Genomic DNA, 12,350 nt, shown 5'->3' on the forward strand with positions numbered 1-12,350 from the left:
TTCTATACGAGGGTTACTCGAAGCAATCGCGTCTCGCGTAGAACAATCAGCGTGGAATAATTATCACGACGATTCTCGCTCCTCTACACGCGGTGAAATAGATTCGAATACGAGGCTCAATTTCGATTACGGTGCATCGTTGGATAAACCTATAAAAATTAAGTGCTTTCGCAACAACCTAACGTGCTCGAGTGCTCGAGTGCTCGAGTGCGCACCAGGTCACGCAGATTGATACCGTCGTACAATGGAATTTTTGTGCATCTGATAAATCTATCGCGGTCGCGGACAGCGGTGATATTTAAATTTCGTTTTCGTCGGTCTGGAAGAACGCGCGATTCGATCGCACCTCGCTCTCGGGAGGATCCTCGCGTCCTCGCGTACGCTCCTGCAACGACGCGGTGCGAATACGCGCATCGGGCATCCGCGAGATGTTTTATTCGTGCCATCGTCGCGAGTCACGTCGGTGTCACGGTGAACGACGGGGTCGACGGCGTAGCGTCGAAGATGCTTCCGCGTTATTGCTCGTACGCCCGATTATGGCAACTTCTAGCGGTAAGTGGTCGTTGCGCTTCGCGAGACGAAAGCTTCCGCTCGCGTCGTCGTTGCGACGAGATCGCGAGCTCGCGACCGAGTTCCAAGCATTTCAGACGTTTATTCCAGACATTCGCTATCCTATAAAATTCTAAACTGGCCCGTTCTCTTAATATCGTCGTCAAATATTTCGATTTATTGCCGCCAAATGTTATATCCTTCTCGATCTCCTCATCCCGATCAGTCGCTCGATCAGTCACGCTTTATTTCTCATAATTTATCGTACGGTCTTCGTAATAAAACCACGCTTATCTTTCTCTTCTTACTTCTGTCTTTTGCTATTTTATTTCTTAATTCCATGTTATTTTACGGCGATCAAGTTTCATAGTAGGACTATTATCAAAACGCCTTGTCCGTTACACATATATTTCTTTTTTGCTCTTGCATGTGTATGCGTGTGTCAATCTTGCAAAATGTCTCAAAGTACGATAAAGCTATTATTATATCATTAACTTTGCTTTTTTGAAATGTCATCATAATTAATCGCGATCGAGCAGACTTTCAATGCGGAATCCAACTGCAATTCGATTTGACGTTATCATGGCAGTAATGTTCGAGAAGCTTTTTTGTACAATATCCTTTCAACCCTTTTGTTTGTGTGCGCGCATGATATGGATCTAGACCGAATAAACAAGCGTAAACAAACACGAATAAACGATCACTTGCTTCGAACGGCTCGGTGCTGTTCATTCGTATTCGTTCCAATTGTTCGCTCGATCTGAATTCACCTTTTTTTACAAGGAGAAATTTTTTAAAATGTAACAAAATACATGTGTTATATGTTACCGCGGAGTAGTTTAAAGAGCACGCTTAAAAAATATACGTTTATAATGTATATTTTAAACATATATATGTTACAGTTTTTTGAAATATGAGAATAGCGAGCGTGCATTAAATATTTATATCAATTTTTTTGACGATGATATCGATCATCTCTGTTTCTCTGTTGTATGTACGTACTACACCGCGGACTGCCATAGGCACTGTAATTAATTCAATTCAATTAATTTGTGATAAGTACGATAAAAGTGATTTAATTATTCCATTTGCGCCCGTATATTCTCACGTTAATTATCGTATCATTACATTTTACATTAATTATCGCAACGTATATGCGATGTTTGCTGTTGTGTCTCGTTTTGAGTTTAGTGGACTATCGTTTTTACCGACAAAGTAAATCTAATCGCCGCCTTTAGATGGCGCGGGAAAGCATTATTTTGACAAATTGTCATTAATTACAGCGGCCAGCGAGATTTTCTGGTTAATTAATAAATTCTATTATTCGCGTGAAAATCGAGAAAAGCGATCCTCAACCTCGACCATGCATTTTTGCCATCTTTCTTTTGGCAAACGCGCGTTATAATATCCGTGACGTCGTCGCGTCGCGTCGCGCGATTTATCGCCATCTTCGACGACTTCGACCTGTGTCATTCACCGACCACCGACCACTGACCGTGTTGTCGTAAACTGCTGACGGTGACTGGTGACCCGTCGTCATAAGTAACTCGCGCGAGATATCATCGCGTCTCGCACTGTCTCGCAGATCTATTAAGTTAGCTTCGATTCGTTTCGCGCATTTTGATATTTTTATAGGTGAGTAAAAAACAAGCCACGTGTACGATTATTCCACGATATCGAGATCGAGATTATTGTAATATTGTCGGTCCGGATGTAGCACCGACGATTGTACACTTTCGTCATTTTGTCACGTTTTACGCAATCGTATTCCTTTTTCATTTTCATTTTTGCCCACACCTAGACCCCGCTTATTTATTAACGAGACGAAGCGACGAACGTTCCGTAGGTTGACGAACGATCATAGACCTCGGTTCAGAAACATATGCGTGACTTTGAGGTTATGGGCGTGTACCCGTCACTCTCCGTTGATTTCTCTTGAATCTATTTCAAAGGGACTCACGGTCCTCGTATTACGTACGTAACGTACATTCCACGCGATCTAAAGTCGCGCGCACGGTGGTCGTAAATCGACGAAACGTTGGGTCGTGATCGTACGACGGGTTAGCCGGAAGGAGTCCTCGAGTTCGAGTCCTAGGTTCTCGTGTCATTTCAGGATTATGGAAGGTGGCGGCGCGGGAGGAGAAACGGGGGGCGGACCGCAGAACGCGGGTGCCAGCAAGAAGCTACAGCAAACCCAGGCCACCGTGGACGAGGTCGTGGGCATAATGAAGGTTAACGTGGAGAAGGTGCTGGAGCGAGATCAGAAGCTGTCGGAGCTGGAGAATCGCGCGGACGCTTTACAGCAGGGCGCGACGCAGTTCGAACAGCACGCCGGCAAGCTGAAGCGAAAGTACTGGTGGAAGAATCTCAAAATGATGCTCATCCTCGGCATCATATGCGTCATTATCTTGATCATCGTTATCGGTGAGTAGGCGATCTGGCGTTACGCGCCTCTGATCCCCTCTGGCATTAGTTACACTCGTTTCTTTTTTGTTTATCTTTGCGATAGCTTCGGTTGTGCCAAGTTCGTCTTCGGACAACTCCAACAATTCTCCAAAATGATAGCGTCGATACCAAAGGCAAGACACGGCGTCGTACCGATCGACCATCCTCTCGCTTAGGATAAGTTATATACATATATAGATTTGGTCAAGTACGTACGAGGGGGACTGCAAAGAGATAGGATGAAGCATGAATGTGGAATTACATGTTTATCTGTAATGTCGTCCGCGCGTAAAAAAAATTGGGGAACAAAGAGAACATATTTTTTGAGACTTATCGTTGTATCGAAGTGCGCACGATTATCGGACTAACAATAACCAGTATTAATACGGGTGGCCTTCCATTTTTTAAAGAAGCGAAATGAACACTGGGGTATTCTTACGATGTTAATCTTGTTACGGAGCAATGCTTATTATAAATTTTACATAATATATAATGTTTCTACGCTCTTTCCGACCGAGTCTGTTGATATCTCGATTCTCCTCCGATCTCCCACCGTCTCCGTTCCATCGCGTGTACGTGCACCGTAATTGAAAGTGGACCGTGCGAACGTGCAATTTTTTTGTAAAGTAATTACACCCCGCGTAATACGCAATTGACATAATTTCCTTCACCGGCAACGCCACGTCAAATTGTATTGGAGTCGTTAGGAATATTGTACGAGTCACTCCTCATTTCTCGGCGTCGTAAAAACGGGCGCTGCGCCAAAAGACGCGGTGATCCGCAAACCGCATCCACGCTCCACGCGCGGATGGCCCTTCGCGCGGATTCTATAATATATACACCGATTGCGCACGCTTAGAAAATGTCGGTCGCTCATAAATATTTATGCCCCGACGCTCTTCCGCTCCGCGGCTCGAACCAACGTCGATTTCATTTGATCGAAAGTCGCCCGTACATGTTCGCCGATAAGCGATTTCTGCGCCGTTAAAGTCGAAAATTCAGGGTCGTCCTCCGCGGAGGGAGGTTCGTTGATTGCATCGTAAAGTAAAAAAAGAAGAATTACACGATGCATCGGGTGCCCGATATATAAGCGCGCGTATATATATAGAACAACGAGGAAAACCTTTAACGAATGGATCGCAAAGTAACACGGTTTGCACGAATATGAAGAAGCGCTCGATTATTTTTGCTATCGCGGTACAAATTATGCAAAACTCGTCGACAATAACGTATTCGCTGTCACGTTAAAATAAGGAAAATTAGATTATTTTTGTTTTCCGCGATATCGTACCGTTAATAAGAAGTTTCATATCTCGATATAAATAATTAATTAATTTCGAGTGTCATTAGTTCGAATAGCTCAATATTTCGTGTAGATTTATGTATTGCGACCGTCATGGAAATAATTCGATACAGAAATAATCTGACGATAAAAAATATTGCTTCGTAACAAAGGAAGCGGTGATCGATTGTTATCAGACATTGATATACGTTCTCGTTATTTATCTCTTCGATCGTTCTGTCGCACGGTTCAAGCTCGAAAGTGTCGTCGACGATCTCGCGTGCGCGATCGAAAACGTCCGGTGTGGAAGGTGCTGCGAGATTAACGTGTCTCTTTGATGGCCAATTAGTACCGACCTCCCGTACCGATCGACACGCGTTCGCGAATCGTTCGGCGAATTTGCGACGGTCAAGGTCGAGCGATCTAATTTCGCGTGTAGTAATAACACGGTGTCGCGTAAGTCGCGTACGAGTAAAGCGATGACGGCATGTGGGAAAGGAAAAGGTCGTCGCCCACAGCCTGATTAGATACGTTGAAAATTATCGCGTCACGTTTAATATAATGTCGAGTCTTTCGCCGAATCAGGCATCCTCTCTCGGCGTTTTCCCGATGCTACAAAATCGGTACGAACGATGCTCGGTCTTATTATCGCGCGGCACGTATATATACGCTTGAGATTTTCGCTGACATTATCGTCGTGTCGATCGAAGAAACGTTTGACGATATGAAGCCGTTACACTTTATGATTTACTATCTTGGGATTCTCGCGCGGGAACTATGATTTTATCGGCAGCTGCGGCGACGCCGACGCGACGAATCGACACGATTCGCGCGTGGTGCTTATCGCAGAATTAATTTTTTTTGTAAATTATCATTTTTAATGAGAGAAGACGTAAGAATATTGATAGGTAAAATCGAGTCGTATCAATTTTAAATCGATGCGATAAAATTTCTTTCCTCGCGCGATGATTCGACGATGCGCGATCCGCGATATCCCCACGTGCTCCCCCGTAAACAGCGAAATCGCGTCTCAGCGCGGCGGCGACCTGTTACACGATTTTGCGTCAGCGAGTGCCACGCGAATCCGGAGGAATCGATCGCGAGAAGTATAGTGACGCCCACTGCCGCCGCCGTCGCCGATGTAGGATTTTGAATTTCTTACAAACGCGCAGAGAGAGTGACTGAAATCTCGGCCGCTTCATTCATACACCTATCGGTCGTCAGTTCGTCAGTCGGCTCACGACCGTCCAGCCGGGCAGTCAGAGGCGCTCGCGAAGCGCGCGCTCGTCGCGTCCCGCCGTCACGAGCGATTTCGCGCCGTAGCCGCGACGATCGACGATCCTTGACTGAAAAGTCTCGCGCTTCGCGAGGTGAACCGCGTACACGGAATCGGGTGACACTGTCGCGTCGTCTCCACGTACGAGCGACTCGAAACCTTCCGCCCGTTTTCTCCCTTTCGGTCGATCAAATTTCAAAGAATTTTCGGAAGAGATAATAAGCGCGCGTCTCCCTGAGTGCCGGTTCCTTGGACAGCTTAGTGCGACTCGCGGACTGACATATCTGTTTGAAAGTGTCCAGCGCACTTTGAGATCTTCGTCTATGCGTCAGAATTTCGCGAGGCACTTCGGAAGTGAAGTACGAGGATCCTCGATCGGCTAGCTCTGCCGACGCTGCCGACGGAACGATAGCGCTCGCTAGTTGCGTTATTCGCGTGCCACTATCGTGACGAACGTATTTGGCTCGCAAAACGTCGGCGTCAATATTTATTAGCTCGAAAGCCTCGTGCTGCGTTGCGAAGACGACGATAACGTTTCGGGCCGATCGAGAGGCGCAAGTCCGATCGTGCGGGATTCGAACGCACCTTCTTGTCGCGTTCGCTGGCCGATCACGCTGCACAAGCCGGTGTTTACACGGTGACTGGACGATATTTTCAGTCTTTCTTTATCTTTTGCTCGCGCCGCGAAAGCTACCGACGACGTCCACGTGATCGATGTAGCGCTTTTCGCGCGTTTGCACGAGATTCGAGATCCGATTCGGCTCTTCGTTGTGCGATTGCGTTGAAAAATATCCGCGCGAGTAAGTGCTCGTAGATTTTTAGTAGCCCGCGACATAATATTCACAAGTGACAAAGTCATTTCTGCAATGCGGTCTTATCAGCGCGATAAATTTGGAGTAACTCGCCAAGTTAACGGTATCGATCGTAAGCTATCGAAGTGAAGCTACATATATATAAGCGAGTTGTAGCGATTGGTTCCTCATTTTTTATTCCGCAATACAAATTATAGATCGAGCAATACTCTCGTATTAAAGGATAACATCTTTTAATACGCAAAAGATTTATTTTGACGGGAAAAATTTTTTTCGCGTTGACCTTTCGATTCTCGCACGTTTCGTCGTGCGTCATCGACTTATCGACAAATCACGGCGTTCGCGTGAAACTCCGCGCTAAAAATCGGAGCTCCGAAATTATCGAGGAAAAGACACCGAGCGACGTTAGCCGATGACGTTGATCATCGTGCGTTTGAGGTGAGGAGTGTTATCGATGAATTGCCGTCGTTGCGAGGGGAAAGAACGAGGAAGAAGAAGAAGAAGATCCGGTGTCTTTGACGGTCGATCAATCGTGGACCAAGCTTTCTTCATCTTCTTTGAATTTCCACCCTTTGTGAGGTGCGATTTATTTGCGATTCTCCTTCCCGTATACTCATCTTTCATTCTTCTCCCGATTATCCTTCTCTTCTACCTCGCCTCCTTTTCTTAGAAACGGCTTTCCGCGGTGATTAAAAAATTTATCGAATTAGTCGTTCTTGTCGCGCGAGATAAGAAGTCAAAATGGCATCTTCCAGTCGAAGAGAGAACGAGGAGTACGGACTGGGATATCAGAATACTTTGGTGAGTATCCCGTTTGAATTTCATGATTATTGCGAATTATTTCACACGCGCAAGATTATTATAAGTTAATATTAATGATAAATTATTAATGTGCGATTTTACCCGATAAGCGCAGTCACGAAAATCACCGAGGTTTTATTTTATTATTTTTGATTAAATTTTTTGGGAAAAAAAAATAGTACAGAGCTTGTGGAAAGATAGAGAAGATTTAAAGAAACGAGTTGCTTGAAAGAGAGAAAATGACTTGATAGCATATCGGAGTAGTTGATTTTAAAGTTATCAATATCGATATATAAAATTTGTGTATGTGCGATTAATTTTATAGATAACTTGATTATACGAAGGAGAAGATTCGATAAACATTGCATAATTTTATTACATAAAGTATAAATTACATTGTCGGCTTGTGATTCAGTAAATTGGAGGCAAATTTCTTTCTGGGAATGACGGATGTGATTTATCAAGCCTCTGCGCATTGTATATAACGGGTCTAAATTATGAGAGATATTGGATTTAAATTCAGGCGCAGACGAGAGACAACACTTGGGAAGAATTACGAAATTACTTTCAAGAAATAATGAATTTATTATAAAAGAATATTTTGTTTTTTAAAACCTGAATCTCTTTGTTTCCTCATTGTCTTGCCTAGTCACAAACAATGTTTGTTTCATAATATTTAGATGAAAATCATACTTTACGTGATTCCCTCAATCAGCCTGTTTACGTCGCAAATAATTATGTTACAAAAATACCAATTTTTATAACACTATTATAATCTCTAAGAAATGCTACGAAGTTCAACTTTTTATGCAAAAGCGCTTAGTATCATTAATTATACATGTTAATATCGCGAGAAGTCTTACGCGATCTGCGGATCGCATAAAAATATCGAAGATAAACATTTATTCTGAACATTTCGCATATGTTGTAAAAATAAGAGAATTAAACCATATTATTAAAACACAGTCACGAGTACTGAATATTGTTTCTCTTCTTTTTAAGATGCATTTCTTACCTCTTTTTTTCTCGTCTTCAATTTTCTCCCTTTTAATATGCCAATGCGTAAGAAAAACAAAATAAATCTTGGACACATCAGTTTCTCCCGGTTGTCGCGAGTGGAAGCATTAACATTCGTTTCGCCTATCTTTGGACGCTCGTAAATTATTATTATCGACCGCAACAAAGTTCGCGTTTTTACGACTTACGAATCATCGCCGAGAGAAATGAAATATCGATAAGAAATCAATAGTCGAGACAAAGAAATTGTGACTCGACTTGTCGTCAGCTTTTCTGACATTAAACTTCCGGCCGCGAATTGAATCGATCTTAGCTCTCTTGGCAAAGCCTATTAGCCTATCCTTATTGTGTCTGAACGGACTCGAAATATGTTGTTGCAATATTTTTATTATTGGGAGAGAAGAGACGGGGAAGAGAGGGATTGGTAATCATCGTCTTGCCAAAAACGACGCGCTGCAAGGGTTGAAAACCTATATCTTTGTCTATTTTTGGCCGAAGTGCCGCTAGTAGTCGCAAATAGTCTTCTTGTATTGCGAATATCCTACTGAGCGACTCAAAACTGCTCTATGATATATTTCACTTAAGTATTAGTTGCGCGATAAAGAAATATTTGTAATAATTTATATGTATATCAAATTTGCAGCCAGAATTATAGAAAGTTTATAAGTTTGTAATGTTTAAATAAAATTTTTTGATGTTTATAGTCGTATATCAGGCTCGTTATTCTAGTATACATGTTTTCATAATTTCTGGAAAATTTATAATATAATTAGATATGAGACAGCTATATCTCTCAACTATATTGAACTATTCTACTTTAAATCTTTTTTCTACTTTAGAGATTAGAATATTCTTTTACGATTTATATCAATATTTTTTCTAATACCTCGACTAATATATTGGTGCACACTAAGCTTGCACGCATCAATATTTCTTTTTTCTCTTGATTCTTATTTCGTGTTTGAGTAAAGGCAGAATTTTTCGAGTAGCAGATCTAATAAATTTATTTACAGCATGACTCGATTTTTTCGTGTTTCACTCGTAGACGCATTCGCAAAATCGGTAAAATATATTTTGGACGATCCTGTATGTCAATAGCACGTGCTTGACTTTCTCGCGTGCATCCTCGCGCTTTCTTACGATGCGATTGATCGCCGAGTCGCACGTCAGCGCCGGAAATGCACAACTCAATAGAAACGCATACGATTATTGCGATAAAAAATCCCACTGACGTGCGTAACGAATCCGCCAATTACAATAAATAAAAAGAGATTTATTGCTTTTCCGCGATTGAGTCATAAATAAGTATATAATAAAATATATATACATAATGCTTTATTTTCCTATAAACAATTGTTCGCAAGTTTTTAAGATTTTAACGTCCTTAGAGGATGAGAGAGAGAGAGAGAGAGAGAGAGAGAGAGAGAGAGAGAGAGAGAGAGAGAGAGAGAGAGAGAGAGAGAGAGAGAGAGAGAGAGAGAGAGAGAATTAATGTATTATATAAATAGATTAATTTTTTTATTCGCATTTACACTTTATATTTGTGAGTACATGCATGAATTTTTACATTAATATTTATGGTATTACGCATTTTTTTGCGAGAGAGATGCTGTACATAATATAAATGCATTAGCTGAGCAAATGCAGCAAGTAATAACTTTGCGAGAAATCGGTAATGTCTAGAAAGTTGAAATGACAGCATTTCCGATCAATTTGATACTACCGCGGATGTGGTTTCACAGCGAATGCATATCACATATCCTTTATCAGTGAATTCTCATAACTTTATCTACTCATGCTACAGAATAGCATCATCGTGTTCCTGTATCATTCGCAAAATTGCGCACATCGACGTTCTTTAATTCACCGATTACTCCAAAACTCGTGATCTTTATCTTTCGTTGAATTACATTTTTGCATAAACTTTTATTGTTAAATCGAATTTTTTTGTAGTAATATATATATATATATATTACTAATATAAATATAATTAATCAATATATATATTATGATTAAATATGAATTATCTACAGCACGTGTTTATTTACCTTGTGCGTACACATAAAAATATCAACCCGCAGCGATAAAATTGGAACGCGATAACAAAAATATTTTCGCGACGCAATCTAAATCAATTAAATATAATTAAATTGAATCTGAGACTGCGAAGTTTATCCAGCTGTTCGAAAAGGGGTCGCGGATTCTAATGCCGCTCTCTATTTCTGTTCCGCAATGTTCTCTATTTTGTAACGAGTCGCTAGAGAAAAGATCCGCGAGAGAAGTTCACTTGTCACAATGTCTGCCAAGTCTGCCCGGGATTTTCAGGCTTTCCGCGTGCTTTTGAACGAGACGACAATGCGTCACGGCCTCGAACGCGTCGCTATGCGGAGCACCCCGTGCAATCGCGTAACTTTAACCGCTGTTCGTCATCCGACGTACTTACTTGCCGGTGTACGTCACTTGTGAAATTTTTCGCATATGTACGCTCTTCGCGAACTCGCCACCTCAGCCGTGGACGCACCTGCGGATTCTCATTCATTTCCTCATATTCCGAAATCCCTGGAAACCGATATCTTTTGAATTACGAACTGAAAGAAACGGTTATGAAGAATGGAGAGAGAACTGCGCGATGATAAAGAAATTTGCAAGATTGCAATTTTACGAGAAGAAATTTAAGATCGCAAATAATAAAATTTCAGTCAACGTAACACGTAAGAGATTTTTAAGTACAAAGAGTATGACGTTATACACTTAAAGCTTTAAAAAAGATTGAATTATCATGTAAATTAGGAATAAAAATATTATTAATATAATTCGTAGTGTTGCTGCTAAATTGCGAGCATGTTCTCTATATCTAATGTAAAAAACAATTTATTTTATTAAGTACGCTCGTTTAGGAAACAAAGTACTCGCATAAAATTAGGCGCATGGAAATTTTATATCCCGCGTTTGAGATAATCTTTCTATTTTCTTGTTCATATTTGTTGCGTTATTTAGACTCTATATATCGAGGATAGAACTACTATCATAGATGTGATTAAAATAAAAGAAAATGTCTTTTGAAATAAGCAGACGTGAAACAAAATCTTGCAAAAAATCGTTTGTCGTAAAGTTTGCTTTTCTACGATCTTTTTTTCTAAATATTTTTCTAATTCTTCTTTCGATCCACGACCGACAACGACAATTCCTATCTATCCTGTCAATCGCGTGACTCTGTCACGTTATTCTCTGCACGTGATCAACACTTGAGCAATTAAAGGTTGTTACTCGATTAAAATTCGGCACCTATATACTTATAACTCACGTGAATGAGCTCGATAATCATAACGTGTGTTTATGATTAAACGTCATTAGAGAAGGCAGGGTATCGGTAATTAAAGTACGCCATAAATCCGTACGTGCATCCTTAAGTGTGATTCAAATCAAAACATTTATTCTCGCTCGTAATAATTTTATCCACCAATTGACGTCGTATCGATTCGCGAAATATTTTCGACGATATTAATAGTTAATAAAGTTGCAATTTGCGTCATGGATTTCTTCTTTGCAAGTTTACATATAAATTATCTATTTTTTAATTTGATCCAACTAAAACCGAGGAACATATTTTTGACTGTGCTTACGAGATTTTTTCCGAAGTCAATTTTCCGAATTGCTGTCGCAGAATGTTTCCCTCCAGCCGATTTATGGCCGCTGTTCGGTAACTGCTCGTAACCGTGCTTATGAAATTAAATATTTCTGATGTAATATCGCAAATGTATGGCGTGCGATATATGAATCACCGGCAAACCGCTTCGATTTTGACGTGAGATATGCACATTGCACGTGTTATATGCGACCGGCTGCTCAAGATGTTCTCTCACGGGAAATGCGAGCTGTGACCATGCAAAGTTCTTCGTGACGACAATATAATTGAATAAATATTGATACTTAATAATTAGGTTTAATAATATCATGTTTCAATGCACAATGTATAATTACATAATACTCCATGGACATAATACTCCATTGGAAGTCGCACTATCGATATACGCTAAGTAATCTAATCCGTTCGAGATTAGATCTCCAATTAAAATCTCGGTATTACTAACCTACTCCCTCTTACTCCAAATTGCTAATATTATATAACAGCGGGCTCTCTCTCCACTCTTATTATCTGCGTGATCGC

At 41.0% G+C, this 12,350-nt stretch overlaps 2 protein-coding genes across 3 annotated transcripts in view; both read left to right on the top strand.

Moving 5' to 3' along the window:
* Positions 1-401: 401 nt before the first annotated feature.
* Positions 402-3,502, top strand: Syb (Vesicle-associated membrane protein synaptobrevin). Of its 2 annotated transcripts, none has more exons than XM_077422923.1 (3): positions 402-552; positions 2,663-2,973; positions 3,059-3,502. In XM_077422923.1, the coding sequence occupies exons 2-3, from the start codon at positions 2,667-2,669 to the stop codon at positions 3,109-3,111; spliced, it is 360 nt and encodes a 119-aa protein (XP_077279049.1). In that variant the 5' UTR covers positions 402-552; positions 2,663-2,666; the 3' UTR covers positions 3,112-3,502. The 2 variants fall into 2 exon arrangements, with proteins under 2 accessions (XP_077279049.1, XP_077279048.1); XM_077422922.1 differs by lacking the exon at positions 402-552 and adding an exon at positions 2,025-2,184.
* Positions 3,503-3,651: 149 nt separating this feature from the next.
* The window catches only part of Clc-a (chloride channel protein 2), a 34,083-nt gene continuing 25,384 nt past the window's right edge, over positions 3,652-12,350 (top strand). The window contains exon 1 of the mRNA XM_077422869.1: positions 3,652-7,165. Coding sequence (XP_077278995.1) covers positions 7,106-7,165 — 60 coding nt within the window. The 5' untranslated portion in view covers positions 3,652-7,105. The remainder of the gene's footprint in view (positions 7,166-12,350) is intronic.

This window comes from Temnothorax americanus, unplaced genomic scaffold, assembly GCF_048541705.1.
Source record: "Temnothorax americanus isolate GAGA-0224 unplaced genomic scaffold, ASM4854170v1 Scaffold74, whole genome shotgun sequence".
NCBI classification, from domain to species: domain Eukaryota; kingdom Metazoa; phylum Arthropoda; class Insecta; order Hymenoptera; family Formicidae; genus Temnothorax; species Temnothorax americanus.

Coding starts and splice junctions, on each gene's coding strand:
- Syb (XM_077422923.1), top strand. CDS start 2,667: ATGGAAGGTGGCGGCGCGGGAGGAGAAACGGGGGGCGGACCGCAGAAC. Junction 2,974..3,058: donor TATCTTGATCATCGTTATCG/GTGAGTAGGCGA, acceptor TCTTTGCGATAG/CTTCGGTTGTGCCAAGTTCG.